The 17,917-nt window shown below is 35.0% G+C and overlaps 1 protein-coding gene across 2 annotated transcripts in view; it reads right to left on the bottom strand.

Annotated features, from left to right (window-relative positions):
* The window catches only part of SKIC3 (SKI3 subunit of superkiller complex), a 91,301-nt gene that overhangs the window by 36,002 nt on the left and 37,382 nt on the right, over window positions 1–17,917 (bottom strand). For both annotated transcript variants that reach the window (XM_050794272.1, XM_050794273.1), the window contains exons 21-32: window positions 16,961–17,137; window positions 16,726–16,870; window positions 16,486–16,564; window positions 16,339–16,400; window positions 16,168–16,224; window positions 14,663–14,731; window positions 13,360–13,434; window positions 12,257–12,398; window positions 9,332–9,425; window positions 6,640–6,717; window positions 3,531–3,655; window positions 2,604–2,727 (exon numbers count right to left, since the gene is read on the bottom strand). In XM_050794272.1, coding sequence (XP_050650229.1) covers window positions 2,604–2,727; window positions 3,531–3,655; window positions 6,640–6,717; window positions 9,332–9,425; window positions 12,257–12,398; window positions 13,360–13,434; window positions 14,663–14,731; window positions 16,168–16,224; window positions 16,339–16,400; window positions 16,486–16,564; window positions 16,726–16,870; window positions 16,961–17,137 — 1,227 coding nt within the window. The remainder of the gene's footprint in view (window positions 1–2,603; window positions 2,728–3,530; window positions 3,656–6,639; window positions 6,718–9,331; window positions 9,426–12,256; window positions 12,399–13,359; window positions 13,435–14,662; window positions 14,732–16,167; window positions 16,225–16,338; window positions 16,401–16,485; window positions 16,565–16,725; window positions 16,871–16,960; window positions 17,138–17,917) is intronic.

Raw genomic sequence — 17,917 nt, 5'->3', positions numbered from 1 at the left:
GGCAAAGACTATTCAGTTCTCATCCCCAAATTCCTATCAGAAGGGTTAAACCAGGTCAAAACAGTCCAGCATAATTAGGCTTCATCAAACAATGTCATTATGCTCTTCTAAATGCAAGTAAACCAAAATAGGAAATACTAAAATCAAAATAATATTTGACACTGTCATACAAATTGTTAGTTCTTTGTTGTATCCCTCCTTCTATAACATTAATAAGGGGAATATTTTACTCAAAGAATATTTTATTTTATACATCGCTAGCCATGAATTTTTGCCATTAGTTATTATACAGATGCTGCCTAGTGCCATTATCCAAATGGCATAACCATTTTACGTTCACAATTCACTTCTATAGTTACAAATAGAATTTTCATGATTTACCTAAGTACATCTATCAGTGAAGATTTAACACGGAGATGCAATCTAACATCCGTAATATCTGATGTTGTGTAGATGGCAATGCAGGAAAGATATATTTTAATTACTTTTCATTTAAGTGATCTTATATAAAAAATAAACTAATAATTTAGCAGGTCCAAGTTTTAAACAATGCTCATTGAAATATAACAGAAATATTTATAACATTATAAAATGTCACATATCTACCATTACCTCTTTGGACTATTTTTGGAAGGGGGAAATTAAAGAGTTTTATACTTCATTTTGACAAGCAGGTATGAAATCATGAATTTTCTGAGGCAGCTCTGAAGTAAATAGCTTACGTAAAGTATCCATAGTAACTCTTTTTACAATAAGAGTTAATACATATGTGTCCAAATATGGAAGTATGTCAGTCAGTGTCATGTCTAGCAAATAACCATATGGCTAATGGGTACAACTAAAAAAGCCAAAAAGCAAATAGTAAAATACAAATTTCAATATTGATAACAAAAAAAGAAATTCTAATTTGTGCCTTGCTCAATGGAAAAAAAAAACTACCTAATTTAATACTTATTAATAAACAAAATCTAAATTATGACTGAAATGACTACATTCTAATATTAAGCAAACACGTGCTGAATGCTCAATACCTGTATGTTGTATTTTACCATGTTCTCAGGATTTTACACATGGTTATTTACTATCATAAAGTGTATAAAGTTGGTAACCAGATTTTTTTCCCATAATGAACTAAATCCTGTTCCTCTTAAATCAGTGCCTAGAACACTGCTCAGTTCCCAACATATGAATGCCAAACAACAGCAATATAGGTTAAGTAACTGAACTTTTCATAGAAAGAAAATCAAAGAAAAGAGTGCCAATGGGCAGAGATGGAAGCAGTTGGTAGTGTCAAGCTTGGGTGAAGACACGCAGAAAATCAAAAACAAAGAAAGAAACATAAAAAACAAAAAAACTAGGCTTGGATCCAACAACATAAAACGTAGGGGTAAAGGTTTTCCTTCACATAGGTGAAGGGGAAAAAAAGATTACATTGTTATTTTTTCTCCCACTTCCATTTCCTGTCTTAAGCAGTAACCAAAGACAAATCTAATGACTCTAATATGGGGTTACTTTTGCCCTTGATAACTGCAGTCATCATTAGTATCTATGATTCTTGTCACCAAGCCATTTGCAAATTTAAGTTCTCAAAACATGTTATATATAACCATAGATACATGTTAAAAGGATATAGGCATGTAAAGTGACAGGATTTTCTTTTAAATGGGTTGGTTTTTCCTAACCAGCAAAGAGGAAGAAAAAAAAATTGCTTATTTATTAGACAAGGAAATGACTGTAATGGCACAGGATAAGGCAAAGGCATTACATCAAATAAACGCATGTCAAGTTTATCCTATAGAACTGGTTCTCATCCAGTACCATCTAACCATCTCTATCCCCCCACCTTTGGAGATGAGGTAGTTACAGAGGCAATTTTTTTGTTGTCACAATGACTGAGGGGTGCTAATATTACCACTTAGTAGGTGGGAGGCAAGGATATAAGCTTTTTGCAATGGGAGAATATCTCTGTACCATGAAGATTAGTACCACTCAAAAATGCCAATAAAACACTCATTGAGGCCACTGTTCAATAGCATGCATTAATTACTACTGCTTGTGAAGGAATTAAGGCCAATTTTCTAAAAAACTAATCTTCAAGAAGTTAGAAAATATTATATAAGTAACCACAAATAACACAGGTCGTTATTTTATTAACTTACTCCAAAAACACAGAAATAATTTTAAGTTTTGTTACTCGTTTTTAAAAAGATTCACCTTTAAATGAACCTTTTAACAGGTTATCGTGAAAAGGAAAGAAGAAAACATCTCTTTGGGAATCCAAGAAGCCAAAAAACAAGGCTTCATTACAACTATCTTCATTAAAATTTTAGGATACTACTTATCAGGTGATCAGATTATCTTTAAAAAAAATACGCAACAGAGTATAGGACAGTTTTGAAAGATCCAATAGATTAAGGGCTAAGAATTAAATTACAATCTGTAGCTCCACCTGTGACTATCAATTCAGAACCAGGTGGGCCCAATCCCTTTTGTTCACCCAGAAGTTCCTAAAGCATTAAGAACTTCATTTTACATTGCTCCAAATCTCAACCCAAATATTTAAGTATCTGGTCATGTTAAATGTTGATGTCAACTATACATACCATTTAAATAGCAATGTCTTGGCTACATCCATTTTTCCTTGTTTATATTCAGTTATTGCCAGAGCTGTCAAGATATGCGCTTTGTCTTGCTCTGATTCAACAATAGACAAGGCTCTCTCATAGGCTGTTACATAAAATTGAAAACAAACAAAACAATATAAAAGCCATCCTGATTGATGAAGCATGGGATTTTTTCTTTTTGAATCCTATTTTTCAGAAAGGTCTAAATACAATTACATCTTTGTATTCTCCTGTTCTCAAGCAGATAGAATAAAAATTTATAATAATCTAACTTGTTTTCAGTGTTCCAAGGTGATTCTCAGGTATCATTAGGATTATTATGTGACAATCTCTAACTTCTACCTTCAGAATCTATATGGGAATCTAGGTCACTGTCTTTAAAGGCCAAAGCAGAGGCCTGCAGCCACTGAGATATCACCAAAATTCCCACGTGCAGCCAAGCAACTCCATCAAGCAGTAGATACTTAAATGCTCTATACACATGTGGGCTAAGCCCATACATGTGAAAATGCATCATTTAACATATTTGGAGAAATCAAAATATATTCCTAACATGGTTGAGGTCTTCATTTATCAGAAATTATTATCTAAGCAGTGTAGAGCAGTAAACATTTGCTTTCAAATGCTAAGTCACATATTTGTCATAAGTGACCTTGGGCCTCAGTTGCCTCATTTGTATAATACTCAGCTCATAACACTACTATAAAGACTACTCATCATAACAACATTCTAAATGAGGTAACAGATAAAAAGTGCCTAGTATTGTTCCTGACTCCTAGTCAGATTTTAATAAACATTGCAACCCCCACCCCATCTCATTATTACATCTTTCTGTATGTATGCTCATCATGATTAAACTCAACTCCAGAAAAGACATGTCCTTTAGCTTCAGGGCAATATTCTTACCTTTGCTGCTCTCTTTATAAAGCCCCTTCATGAATAAAGCCAAAGCAAAACCTATGATGTCTTCTAACTCTTCAAGGGGTGTTGACTTAAAAGCCTGGATAGCTTTATCATATTCGCCAATGGAACTAAGAAGTAAAACACAACTTACTTTTAATATCAAAAGTAATTCTGGCATGTATCATCAAAATACAGAGAAACAATTACACTAAGTTGGGCTGGGCGCAGTGGCTCACATCTGTAATCCCAGCACTTTAGTAGGCTGAGGGGGGCGGGGGTGGATCACAAGGTCAGGAGTTCGAGACCAGACCGGCCATCATGGTGAAACCCCATCTCTACTAAAAACACAAAAATTAGCCCGACATGGTGGTGCATGCCTGTAATCCTAGCTGCTCAGGAGGCTGAGGCAGGAGAATCGCTTGAACCCGGTAGGCGGAGGTTGTAGTGAGCCAAGATTGTACCACTGAACTCTAGCCTGAGCAAGACAAAGCAAGACTCTTCTCAAAAAAAAAATAATACTTTACACTAAGTTTCTTCTGATAATTTCATGTGTACTTCCTTTTTTATAGTGGTCTACTAAATTACAAATTGTCTCTCTCTTTTTGTTAACAAACTTTAATTAAAATCCCAAATTATGAAAACAATTTCAAGTTGACTTTTATATGGATCTCTAATTTTTTTAAGCTTAATACTTAATTAAATATTACCCTATGAGTATGGTTCTAGTATCTTTGCTAAGCTTAACAAGTCAGAAAATGCGTAGTCAGAATCAAACCTATCTTTTGTGTAAACTGTTTATCTGCACATTTTTCTTTTTTGGAGGGCATATAGACACACTAAAATTCCATGAACAAAAATATTATTCTTTTTTGTGTTTAAGAGGGAGGAGGCCGGGCGCAGTGGCTCACACCTGTAATCCCAGCACATTGGGAGGCCGAGATGGGCGGGTCACTTGAGGTCAGGAGTTCAAGACCAGCCTAGCCTGGCCAACATGATGAAATCCCATCTCTACTAAAAAAATACAAAAGTTACCCACGCGTGGTGGTGGGCGCCTGTAATTCCAACTACTGGAGAGGCTGAGGCAGGAGAATCACTTGAACCCGGGAGGCAGAGGTTGCAATGAGCCGAGATCAAACCACTGCACTCCAGCCTGGGCAACAAGAGAGAAACTCCATCTTAAAAAAAAAAAAAAAAAAAAAAAAAGAGGGAGGAAAATATAAACTGTAATATATACTAAAGTGCAATACTTATTAATAACAGAAAAATAACTTGTTTTTGCTTAAAGATAAAAGGAACTTGTATAAGCTCAACTGCCATCATCTGAAGAGATTTAAGATTCTTCTTTTTGGTATCCATCACCATAATCTGAATCTGTTTTTATTTTTAATGTGTTGTGGAAATCTTTTTAAAAAATCTTTTTAATCTTTGAGGATATGAATGGGGGCTAAAAATATAGGCAACCTTCACTTATAAATAAGTTTTCAAAAAGTGAAAGAACTTACAAAATCAATACTTAAATTTTGATAAAGGAAAGAGGACTACCTTAGATTGTTTATGGATACATACATATATATTGAAAGTATTTCTTTAAATGAACACTATCTTCTAAGATGTGCGTGCTTTTGTGGAGAAAAGAATGGAACTATGGAAGGGAATGTGGGTGCTTCAATGAATCTATCTGAATTTTTTCTGGAAAAAGTAACCTAAAGGTTGGGCGTGGTGGCTCACACCTGTAATTCCAGCACCTTGGGAGGTCAAGGTGGGAGAATCATAAGGTCAGGAGTTCGAGACTAACCCGGCCAACATGGTGAAACTCCGTCTCTACTAAAAATACAAAAAATTAGCTGGGCGTGGTGGTAGGCACCTGTAATCCCAGCTACTCAGGAGGCTGAGGCAGGAGAATCTCTTGAACCCTGGAGGTGGAGGTTGCAGTGAGCCAAGATCATGCCACTGCCCTCCAGCCTGGGCAACAGTGCAAAACTCCATCTCAAAAAATAAAAGAAAGAAAAGTAACCTGAAACAAGCTGACAGAATTTTAAGATATAATTTGACTGGTGAGTTTTTATTAAATTATTCTATTATTCACTGCATGTTTGCAAATTTCATACATTTCATAAAAGTAAATTTTAAAAAAACAGATAATCTGTTTTCAATTGAAGGTATACATTTTCTTCTAAAATACTTACATTAGTACTTAGATTATATAAAACATCAAAACTAAAAAGAACAGATACTTTATTCCATACAATGTATCTGTCCTCTACTTCAACAAAATCTTGGAACTGACAGCTCTTTCAACTTTTAAATATTTTTTCAACTTTTAAAAATTAACAGTTTAAATGATTAAAAGGAGATGCAGTCAGAACAGTATAATTTTCCAATTCTGGATATTTTTCAAGTACACAGTTATAAAAGAAAATAACCGGCTACCTAAGGTCTACCATGTAGCTCCTTAAAAGATGTGGCACTAATCCTAAAGCATCAAAGTATAGTTTTAACAGTGTTTTGCAAACTGCACCATTCAAGTTTAGAGCACTCTAGGATGCTGCCTTAACTTGAATCAAAAACCTTCCTCCTACAATACTTCCATCCTCTGGTGTTAGTTCTACCCTCTAAAACAATTGGTTCTTAATCCTTCTTTCTTTTATTCTTTTTTAGAGTGAGAAGTCTCTGAAAAACTGAGGAAAGATATAGAGCTCCTTCCTCATCCCCAAAAGGTACCCACACAACAATTTTTGTGTACTATTTCAAAGGGGTTACTGGACCCCTAATGTCCATCCCCAGTTTAAGAATATATAGCAAATCAGAATAAATCTAATTCCTCTTCCAATTAACTAGACTTCTACTATTACAGATGGCCACTACCTCTCTTCCAAATGTTCTCATCTCCAGTCAACAAACCATGAGTTCTAAATCTGCTCCATATAAAGCACACCGGGGTTAGTTAGCATTATAGGTACAGGAAACTGTTAACGGAGCCTGTTTCTGTGGAAATTATGTATCCTACATGTCCCACTGTTCTGGGAACTAGTCAGCATATCACCAGTTCCATAGCTTTCACCAGAAAAATACAATCAATTGATAGACTTAATGGAGAAAAAAATATGCTTACCATAACAATCTGCCGTAATTTCTTACCGCAACATTATAAGTATCTTGGTCTTCTGCACTCTGTAACAACAAAATTGCCCTTAAAAAAAAAAAAATCAAGGTATTTTAATTTATCTCTGTGCAATAGCATTCTGTTACCTTCCTCTTTAGCTGAATCCACAGATATTTGTTCATTTAGTTCTACTAATTCTTTGGTGCTAGTTATAATAGCTTATTCATATTTTATTAAGTTGGTACAACAAAAGAACTTACAGATATTTAGATTTTAAACTGTTGGGAAAATAATATCTAAATGACCTCTTAGTAAGTGAAATTATTTATTACATTTGAGCTCTAAATATTCCAAAAATCTAAATATGGGAAATAACTATGTCACAGTTTAAAGTTTTGACATATTTGGAGTTCATAGACAACACTCTTGAAACTATTTATATATTAGTAGTTTGAGTTAGGAAGCCAGGAAATTGAATGCTTTCATGCGTCCTTGCTTGTACATACAGAAAAAATATTTAGAGAAAAGTAAGTTAAGGGAAGAGGACTAGTCACTAGAAGTCCCTCAAGGACTGGAATAAATAACCTGCTGACAACGTGTATTTTCTTCTCATGCTCAGTTCCCTATGGGCAGGCAGGGAAATGTCTTAACGACTAAAAAGGGTTAGATATTTAACAAGATTTTTGGTTTTTATTTTCATTCCCATTTAAAGAGGACTGGCAAGGGAGAAATAGCCAATAAAGACTTTCTATCTCCCTGATGTTGCATGAAAAACAAGAATTTGCTAGAGAAGCCTAAAGACAGTATTACAGAGATGAAAAACTATACCCCTATTTAGATTTATGCCTAATTTGTGGTTTCAACCATCAAATACTTGTTTAAAGCAGAAAACAGCAGTGATGATCAGTCAAGAAAGTGGTACACACACCCAAGTGACTGTGGAGATGCCATTTTAAGCCTAAGGTGCAACCAATGTTAAATTCACAATATCTGCAATAATAATGATATGTCGTTTTTATTTATGTCATTTATATATATGTCATTTGCTATTGCAAAAAAAAATAGCAAACACCCTAGCTGCCTAGTTTTCTCTGTTTAAAAATCTTGCTCACTGTTGCAGTCTGTCATATTTATAGTTTACTGTTAAGTTTGTTGGCTTTGAAAGAAGCAAAATAGTGGTTTTTCATATACATTTATTTTCACATACTTCTTTCCATACACACCTGGAAAAATAACTTCTTGATTACACAAGCTCCAGTACCATCTAGTGATTACTCCTTTGAACTACAGAGAGATCCATAAAAGGATATGGGAAAGCATTCAGGAAACCTCAATTATTTTTCACTTGACAAGGCTTCCTGTAAATATTTATTTAGATTTAGGGCAATAATGTGCCTCAGAGATTAGGCAACCAGGTCTTTTTACTTTTCATCTAGTAGTTGGTCATGAGATCAATAGTTATTTTCTTATCACCTATCCATTAATTTATATAGAAATTTATGTAGATTTCATTTCCTACCACTCTCCAGCTGGTCATTCCATTGTAGCACACTGGCTTTCTTATTCTGTAAATATGCCAAATCTACTCCTCCACTTCTCCACTTCTCTTGCTGCTCCTTCTGCCTAGAATCGTCCTGCCCAGATAAACAAGTGGCTTGTGGCCTCAGTTCACTGAAGTCAGGCCTCAACTGCCTCCTTAGTTAATCTATCCATTCTTAAACTCACCTGAAATGTCACTTCCTGCCCTGCATTCTCTGGCCCTTTACCCTACTTTAATTTTCTTTCTTAGCAATTATTATCATCACAGAAGTTTATTAGCTCATCATGTCTCTTCAGCCACAGAACACACGTTCCATGAGAACAGGGCCTTTGTCTTTTTTAATTTACTGCAAAATAGCCAGTGCCAAGAACACTGCTTGGCACACAGTAGTCAACAAATATTTATTAAATGAATAAATACATAGTAGATATTAAAGTCATTCAAACAAACACATCACAATGTTCTTATTTCTTGTCTCACTGAACACATTTTCAAATCTAATAAAGTTAGATAAGTTCTTAAAAGACAGACTTTTCTAAAAATCTGATAAGTTTTTTGTTTTGTTTGTTTCTTTTCTATCTATTTCTTTCTCTCAATTTCTCCACCCAACCTCCTTAAGATGAGCAACAAAAACCAAAATATAGCTGAAAATTTGGGATCACATCTTTTCACCTTCTAAGATGTAATAATAGTATACAAGGAAACATCAGGAAAGGAGTCAAAACAATTATTTAGTACCTTCTTCCTGAGAATGAAACTAACATTTGAAAAGCTAAATGATAAACAATGATTGCATTGCAACTGATGTAGAACTTTGTTCCTTAGTTCCGCTAAAACCAGGTCCTTGTCACACAAGCAGGAAAAGTTAGGCATGCAGACACACTGAAGGGTGAGGGGAACGGATTTATTGGGTGAAAAGGAAAAAAGAAAAAAACCTCTTAGCAAAGCGAGAGAGGTTCCTGCTAACAGACCCCCGTCTCACAGATTGATTCCAGGCCACACACACAAGAAATGAAGAGGCCAGGTTCCTCTCTGCCTGCAAATGGCATGAACTCCCCCAGGCTTCACTCCGTTCTCCCAATGCAGAGGCCAGTCAGAGATTCTCCAGGAACCCCTCCTCTCATCTTCCTCCTGCATCTATCACAATTAAATGTAGTTTACCTTTGGTATGCATTTGCTGCTTCCTTTTTGAGTTGCAGATGTTCGTTTAAGTAACCCAACATTGTGAAAGCTGGAGCATAATTCTGAATTCTTTCTAGAAAATGAGAAATATCTTCATTTTTACATATGCATACTGATGGTATTAACAAAATATTAGTTTTATTTTTTCAGTATCTTAAATACCAGATTACCTCTTGAGATCACTCACACTGTTAAGAATAGTGGCCTGATTTTATCTAGAATATAATATGGCAGTAAAAACTTTATTAACTCTTCTAATCACTGAATAATGTTTAATAGTTATATTTGATTTTAGTTGTATTAGTTTTAGTTGTATTTTAGAATTTAAACATTTTTATGCCCAAAGGTATCATAACTTGAAATTACAGTTCTTGTTAAAACCAGTCATGAGATTTATAAAGAAATTCAGTTCTTTGGCTAATTACTTAAGCCTTCCTATGATTAAATTAAGCAATAATTTCTCTTGGTGGTTCTGTTCCAACACATATGTATTTAAAAAAAAAAAACAAAGTCAGTATTGTACACTAGAAACAGAAGGTAAGTTTAGTAATTTCAGTGCAGTATTTTGAAATTTGAATGTCAAAAAACATCATGTATCTGAAACCACCATTTCAAAATTATAACTGAAACAGTGACAGAAATCTGACCTAACTCTATCTTGCTTCTAACCTCCATGCTGTCCTCATTCATTCCTGGGTGTAGGCTAAACTAAAAATAGGAGGAACTTGGTTTATAGTTTATAGATAGAAACAAAGATGACAACAGCCCTTTCCCAAAACAAACTCCTTGCCTGGGGACTAGACCTGCCTTTGCAGGACCAACGAATTAGTCAAAAGATTAATTATGGTTTAGGAGTCCTGCAGCTGGAGGCTACAAGATTCTGACCCTCCCCAAATTGCTCCTGGGGATAACATCACTATTCAGAGCATGCACTTGATGGATCAGCTGGCATCACCCAGATTGATAAACTGGCTCATCTGATCTTGTGGCCCCCACCCAGGAACTGACTCTGCGCAAGAAGACAGCTTCAAATCCCTATGATTTCATCTCTGACGCAACCAGTCAGCACTTCCAACTCAGGGCCTGTCCACCACCATCCACCAAATTATTCTCAAACATGCTGATCCCCAAATGCTTACTCGGGGAGACTGATTTCGGTAATAATAAAACTCTAGTCCTCCGCACAGCCGGCTGTGCATTAATTACTCTTTTTCTATTGCAATTCCCCTGTCTTGATGAATTGGCTCTGTCTATGCAGCGGGCAAAGTGAACCCGTTGGGTGATTACCTATCGAAGAAGGTGAAATGTAGAAAAAGAAACATATCTGATATAATCTACTTAAAAGCAGTAGTGGAAAGTAAGCCTTCAAATCCTTTAGATTATTTAACAAAGTACACCGTAACCATATCTTATGATTGTTAGGTTCTAAGATCAACAACTAAGGTTAAAATCATATAGTCATAGTTATTCTTGAAAAATCCTTCAAGTCACAACAGAAAGAGTCAACAAAACTGAGTCAAAATAAGCATGAGGGCCAGGCACAGTGACTCACACCTGTAATCCCAGCATTTTGGGAGGCTGAGGCAGGTGGATCACGAGGTCAGGAGATTGAAACCATCCTGGCTAACACGATGAAACCCCGTCTCTACAAAAAATACAAAAAATTAGCCGAGCATGGTGGCATGCACCTGTAATCCCAGCTAAACGGGAGGCTAAGGCGGGAGAATGGCTTGAACCTGGGAGGCGGAGGTTGCAATGAGCCGAGATTGTGTCATTGCACTCTAGCCTGGGTGACAGAGCGAGACTCCGTCTCAAAAAAATAAATAAATAAAAAATGAGCATGAGGAGATCCATGCATTCACATGCCACACCCACCCTAAGGCAAACCTACCCTAAGTGCTGATGTTTGTAAATTAATTGCCTAGTCTACTGCCTCAGGCTAAATGCATGCAGAGTGCCACAATCCCCACAATATCTACAGTGAGGCATTTTCTCTCCTGTTTTTCACAATTTGTCTGATTCTTTATATTATTTGATTGTCAATATTTACTGTTTTCAGTATTCCTGCTTAAACTCCTTGCTTCTTTATTAGTATTTTGTCAAAAGTTAATGAAACTAACATTTTCTTGAGCATCTAGGATATGCCAGGCACTCTGCATAACATTTTGTACAAATCACCTTATTTAAACACTAAGCAATAAATACTTTCCTGTTGAGAATTTTGGTAGCATGCCCAAGGTTTCAATCAAGGCTACTAATTGGTGGAGCAGAGATTAATAACCAAAACCAATGGTAGTTTTATTTTAAAAGACAAGAAATTATTACAATAGATAGTTAATAAAACTTCATCACTCTGTCAACTTCCTAAACCTAAACGTATTTTTCCAATATCTTCAAGAAAAATTAGGTGTTAAGTGGGGAAGCTACAGTCACTGGGTTTGGTACTTCATTTATATTATCTCACCTAGTTCTCACAACTCTACAATCCAGGTATTGTTGTATCCACTATCCAAGCAGCAAATAGAAGTTAAGGGAGGTAAAACACTTGGCCTAGGACTGCAGAGAAAGTAAAAGGCAAAGCTAGAACAGCAGCAACTGTTCTAGTGTATAGTGTATAGTGGACAGTGTATTAATACACTCCACTATAATACACTCTCCACTATAATAAGGAAATTACTTTTATCTTGCATCATTAGGTAACAATTATCTTTCTTCAAAAGCCTTTAGTAAAGTTTACAAAGTAAAGACTGCTTCACCACTGCAAAAAGAAGGCAAATTCATGTCTTAAAGAACACCAATATTGAATTTGAAATGAATTAAATTAAAAAATTTTACTTTTAAAAATTATTTAAATTATTTCAATAGTTATTCAAATATCTTGCTATTATATAACAGGTAACTTACCTACGTATTTATTCAAAACAACTTGTGCTGCTGGAATAGCATTCATCTGGAGGATGTTGTACTGGTACAGCTCTGTTTCTCTGTTGCTTTTATCTTGTAATGTTGTGCAGACCCAATATGCATAACCTAAAGCTCCTTCAGTCTTTAAAAAGCCAATGTTAACAAGCAGACATAGAATAATAAATATGTCAATAAAAATTATAATAAATAAAACAATGCACTTCAATACAATAAATATCCTAGAACACATCTCAGTGTTCTTTAAGTCAACTGTTAAAAGTACCTTTAAATGAAGAGTCTCTATGATAAAACACAGCAAAGAACATATTGAAATTACTTGTTCCAATCCTAACTAGAAGAATGAAAGAGGATAAAATGCAGAAAACAGAGCCTCGCCTGATGGGTTGGCTTTCCCCTCCTCAGCACCATTGCCAAAGGTCAAACCAAAAAAAAAAAAGAATTCTAAAACATTTTCATAAATAATCTAGAAATGTCTACCATGCCTACTCCTTATCTCATGTCTATCTTTTTCCTAGAGTCTCAGTTTCTATTTTATTAATATATGACTGCTACTATATCTATTAAATCTCAATGTCATGTCATTTCTTCACCAGCTCTTGAAAGTTGGAGAAAAAAGAAAAATGGTAGTTCTTTAATTCAAGACAACTGTTTCTAAGAAAGAATAAATAATTAAAACAACTGATGTCATTAACATCTAATACCACTATCTATTCATTTTCTTTTTCCTTTTCTTAGAGACAGAATCTTGCTCTGTTGCCCAGGCTGGAGTGAGATGGCATGATCATAGCTCACTGTATCCTGAAACTCGAGGACTCAAGCAATCCTCCTGCCTCAGCCTCCTGAGTAGCTAGGGCTACAGGTATATACCATCACACCTGGCTAATTTTTAAATTTTTTTTTTTAAGACAGGGTCTTGCTATGTTGTCCAGGCTGGCCTCAACCAATCCTCCTGCCTTGGCATCCCAAATCACTGGGATTACAGGCGTAAGCCACTATGCCTAGCCCAATATCTATTCATTCCCTTAACAAGGATAATACTTTTCTCATTAATGAATACTCAAGAAGAATGTTCAGATTCTTACATGCATATTTAGTTCTGTAGTGTGCCTGAAGAGATCCATAGTGTCATAACTTCCAACTGCCTCAGCAATAAGAGCCTACAAAAGGAAAAAAACAGACTCTTAGTGTGTTTAAAAGAAAATAACAATAATAATAAAAAATGAAACTGTCTAGAAGAACCAAAGGTTTACTAGCAGAGCTTAAAAGCAAAGTTAACCAAAGTTTTTCACTTCTATTGTTATTTTAACTAAATCTTCCAGTTACCTGCTAAAATAAATTATTTTTAAAACCAAAAATACTTTTAAAATTTAAAAAAAGTGATTCTGATAATCATCTAAGATCTACTGACCTAGAGCAGTACTACGCGAAGTGAGGTCCCTTGGACCAGCCTCACAATCATCACTTGGGAGCAGTTAGAATGCAAATTCTTGGGCTCCCTGGGTTCAATGGTTGACATAGAGGTTAGCATAGCAATGCCTCTGCTCCCAGATGCCACCACAGTGAATGGGAACAGGAGTTTGCCTTTCGAGCTCTGCTTGCTTCACCAATTAACTAGAATTAGGCCCAAGAGTCTAAAATACAATAAAAGATCTCTAAACCCTGATTAATAATTTTCTAATATGGGTGATGCTCCTACTCTCTGAACCAAAGCAACTGACTGCTTACTAATTCATTATAATTCCTCAACCAGGCAAGAACTTTGAGGCCACTCAGTCTAATCTCCTTCTTTTTCAGGTGAGAAAATTAAAATCCAGAAAAGTGATATGCAAAGGTAAAAAAAGAAAAAAAATCAGTAGGTAACAGACTCAGATTAGTAACAAAGTATCCTGATTCCTATTTGGCATTACAAAAATCTAAATTTTGGGGGAGGAGAGAATACTCATAAACAAGTGACAAATCAAATATGAAGATTTTACAGAAACCTAATACTCAAAATAATCTTTGTAAATGTGCATTTTCTTTGTACATGAGAGTTACACAATACAGTTATGGGTTTATTTTTTAGGCACAGTAATGTCAGACTGCTAAGTGTTCAGAGGCCCCCCCAAATCAGAGTTAAATCCTTACGAGCTATGTGGCCTTAGGAACGACACTTAGGATCTCTGAGTTTCCATTTCCACAACTATAAAGAGAGTATAACATTAACCATATATCAAAGAATTGATGATAGATTAACTGAAATAGTGTATACAAAGAGCTAAGCATAGTGACTGGCACAAAGTAAGTCCTCAAATGCTATCCGTTACCATTATTATCACTATTATGTATATCAGTCAGTTACTTATATCAACAAGCTTATTAGTAACTATATGTTATATATCTTACTTGTCCAATCCAGCACATTAAATAAGATGGATCAAGGGACTGGGCCATTTTGAAAGCTTCATGAGCTTGCTAGGAAAAAAAGGCAAAAAATATTACAGCAAGTCATTTTATAAACTTATCAAACCGCTTATGTTTAAAAAGCATAAAATAAGAGAATAAGTCAAACCTCTCATCATAAATATGTATGAACATAAAACTTCACTGTTTAAGCATAATTAGCTTAACTGCACAGTTCTAGAACTCCTAGGTGCAACAGATTTCTCCCCAGGTTAGGAGTTCTGAACCCCAGCAAAAGGGGGTTCTACCTGGTAGTCTGCAGAACTTTTAACCAACCAATCATGTGCCCATTAGCTAGCCATAGGTTTGAAGGCAATGATTAAATAAGGCTATCTATTCCCCTTTCTTTTAGCTTAACTGGGAGGATAAGAACTCACAACTAATGAAGTCCTAACCAATGAAGTCCCAGACATGTATTATACTGCCACTAGAGAAGGAGTGATCAACAACATAATTCTGCATTAAGCAATGAGGAAACTTCAAAAATATCTAACTTGGACACATTAACTTTGATGCTTTTTTTTTTCTGCCACAAAAAATAACTTTTTATTACATACTGCTTTATATTATTTTCTCAATAATCTATGTATGGCAGGAAACAGTCTTATTTTTCCTGTTTTTAAAAAGTAAGCTCACGGGTAACAACTATCCCATGCTACAATAAAACCACATCCATAGCTTACTAAGACATTGTTTTATTTAAAATTTTTAAAAATTTTTATTTAATTTTTTTAAATGTATTTTAAAATCCAAATTAATATTTTATTTAATCTATTTACAATTTTCTAAATCCAGTCTTTTTTGCAGTGACTTAATGTATCCTTGAGAATATTGTGAAAGCTTTTTGGAATGAGACTCAATATACTGGCTGAAACACAAAACAGTTCAGACGTGGTATTACCTATAGATTTGTGGAAACTTTCCAAACATGACCTATAAACATGCTCCCAATCACTTTAGTTGTAATTGCCTAATGAATAATTGCTCAAGTATGACAAATTACACTTGCTATTTAAAGAGATTAACATCTACTAAAGCCAAAATGTGAAGTACCCAAGCAAAGGTTAAATTTAAGCTTCTAGAGATTACTGTCTCCCTTGCGCTTATCCACTCCACCTCCAACACTATCTACACAGGACTTCTCTTACATGTGTACAGATAAAAAAATGCCAGATTGATTCAGAATAGAACTGTCTTAATCTCTAAATGAAAAACCAACATAATCATAAAACCACAAGTTTCTTGAAGGTCATAAAAAGGAAAATAAATCTTACACATTAATTATTCAACATAAATTGAGTATCATCAATTAACTAGCATACTGGAGAGCATACTGGCTAGATAACGATATGCAAAAACATTTCTCCACAAGAAGCTGAGCTATTGGGGAGATAATAATATAGAAAACATTTTTTATTTTAAATATGACAGACAGGCAACATATTTACCTCAATATTTTCATTTGTGAGGTATAACACTCCCAAGTTGGTCCATGCAACAGCATTCTAAAAAACATACATTTTTTTTCTTAAAATATGCCTCTTGTCTACTTGAAAGTCTCAGAAAATTAGTAATACTAAATTTTGAAGTTATTTTTTATAGACGCATAGAATACTCACAATTTGTTCTGACTGGATTGATTTGATGAAACAGTGCTGAGCAAGGGCATAATTTCCAATACCTGAAAAATACAGAACTTGATGAAACTGAACTTTGTTTCAAATACACAATCTTCTAAAAATATTGAAGTGTTACTCAATTCTCACCACTGTAACATGCAACCACACCAAGAGCATTCCAGTATAAGTGATTATTACTGTCGAGTCTCACTGCTTTTTTCAGACACTGAAAAGAAGTTAAATTAGATTAATTTTTATTTCTTGGAATAGCAGCATGTATATCAAGATATATGTGGTTTTATGTGAAAACACTATTTACTTCAAAACATCTTTGAGAAAAGCATTTAGCTTTTTAAAAAGTTTACAAAAAATTTATATAAACCATACATGTAAAGCTTTCTCCAGCAACTCCTTAAGATCATTCATGTTGCTGCCTGTTTCTGCTAGATGTTTTGCTTGGCGATAATAATTAATTCCAAGATCACACCATGTATGAGACGTAGACATCAGTTTTAATGCACGACCATAACACCTATGGGAATACAAAAGTGAATGTTATGGTTTTTGTTATAATGCCTTAATTCAATTCAAATGTTATTAACTGGCAATCTTTGCAAATTACCTTCCTCCAAGGTGGAGGAGCTCATTTTTCTTTAATACTTGTTTTCCTTCTTTCTGACCTAGAAGGACTCCTAAAACATGAACATTCACTTTAGATGGTGAGACAGCATACAGACAGGTACAAGCATCCCCAGCTAGCTTCCAGAGGCAGGACACATCAGCTCGATGCTGTAGAGCACTAAAAAAAGAAACAGTGTGATTCTTATAAATTATTTATAAAAAGTATGAAGTTTATCTCCCTGATTATTACTTAAAACAGAAAAACTGTACACTAAGCACTGCAAATGCTTTACTAATCTCCTCTTAACTGAATTATATCATACCACCTCCCTAATAGGAAGGGAAGAAGAAAAGGAGAAAGGGAGGGAGGAAGGGATTACTTTAAGTGCCAGAAATTTTGTGGACACTTTTTTTTTTGTTACTCTTCACCATTTTTATTAGAAGTAGCAGCAATCACACAAATAAATAAATAAGTTTTCCAGGACCAATTTTCTTTTAATATTAAAATGTTAAAACTATGCTTTTTGTGTTTAAGCAATGACTAAGGCAGTAAAGTTCGTAACTCTCTTACAACTGACCATTGTAAACTCAGGTTTTTGCTTTTAGATCTTCTCTCATGCTGTGTAGTTTTGACTACGTCCCCACAAAGTTCATGAGTTGAGAACTCAATCTCCAGGGCAACAATGTTGAGAAGTAGGACCTATAAGAGGTGATTATGTCATGAGGGCTCTGCCCCCCAAATGGATTAATACTGTTATTGTAAGAATGGGTTAGTTGTCACAGGAGTGAGCTCCTGATAAAAGGGTAGGTTCAGTTCCATTTTTTTTCTCTTGCATTCTGCCCTTCTGCCGTAGGATGACCCTCACCAAGATGCCAGCACCACGCTCCTGGACTTAGCAGCCTCCAGAACCAAGTCAAATAAACTTCTATTCTTTGTAAATTAACCAGTCTGTGGTAT

Source organism: Macaca thibetana, chromosome 6 (genome assembly GCF_024542745.1).
Source record: "Macaca thibetana thibetana isolate TM-01 chromosome 6, ASM2454274v1, whole genome shotgun sequence".
NCBI classification, from domain to species: domain Eukaryota; kingdom Metazoa; phylum Chordata; class Mammalia; order Primates; family Cercopithecidae; genus Macaca; species Macaca thibetana.
The sequence above is the reverse complement of the archived record's forward strand: the minus strand, read 5'-3'. Positions and strand labels throughout refer to the sequence as shown.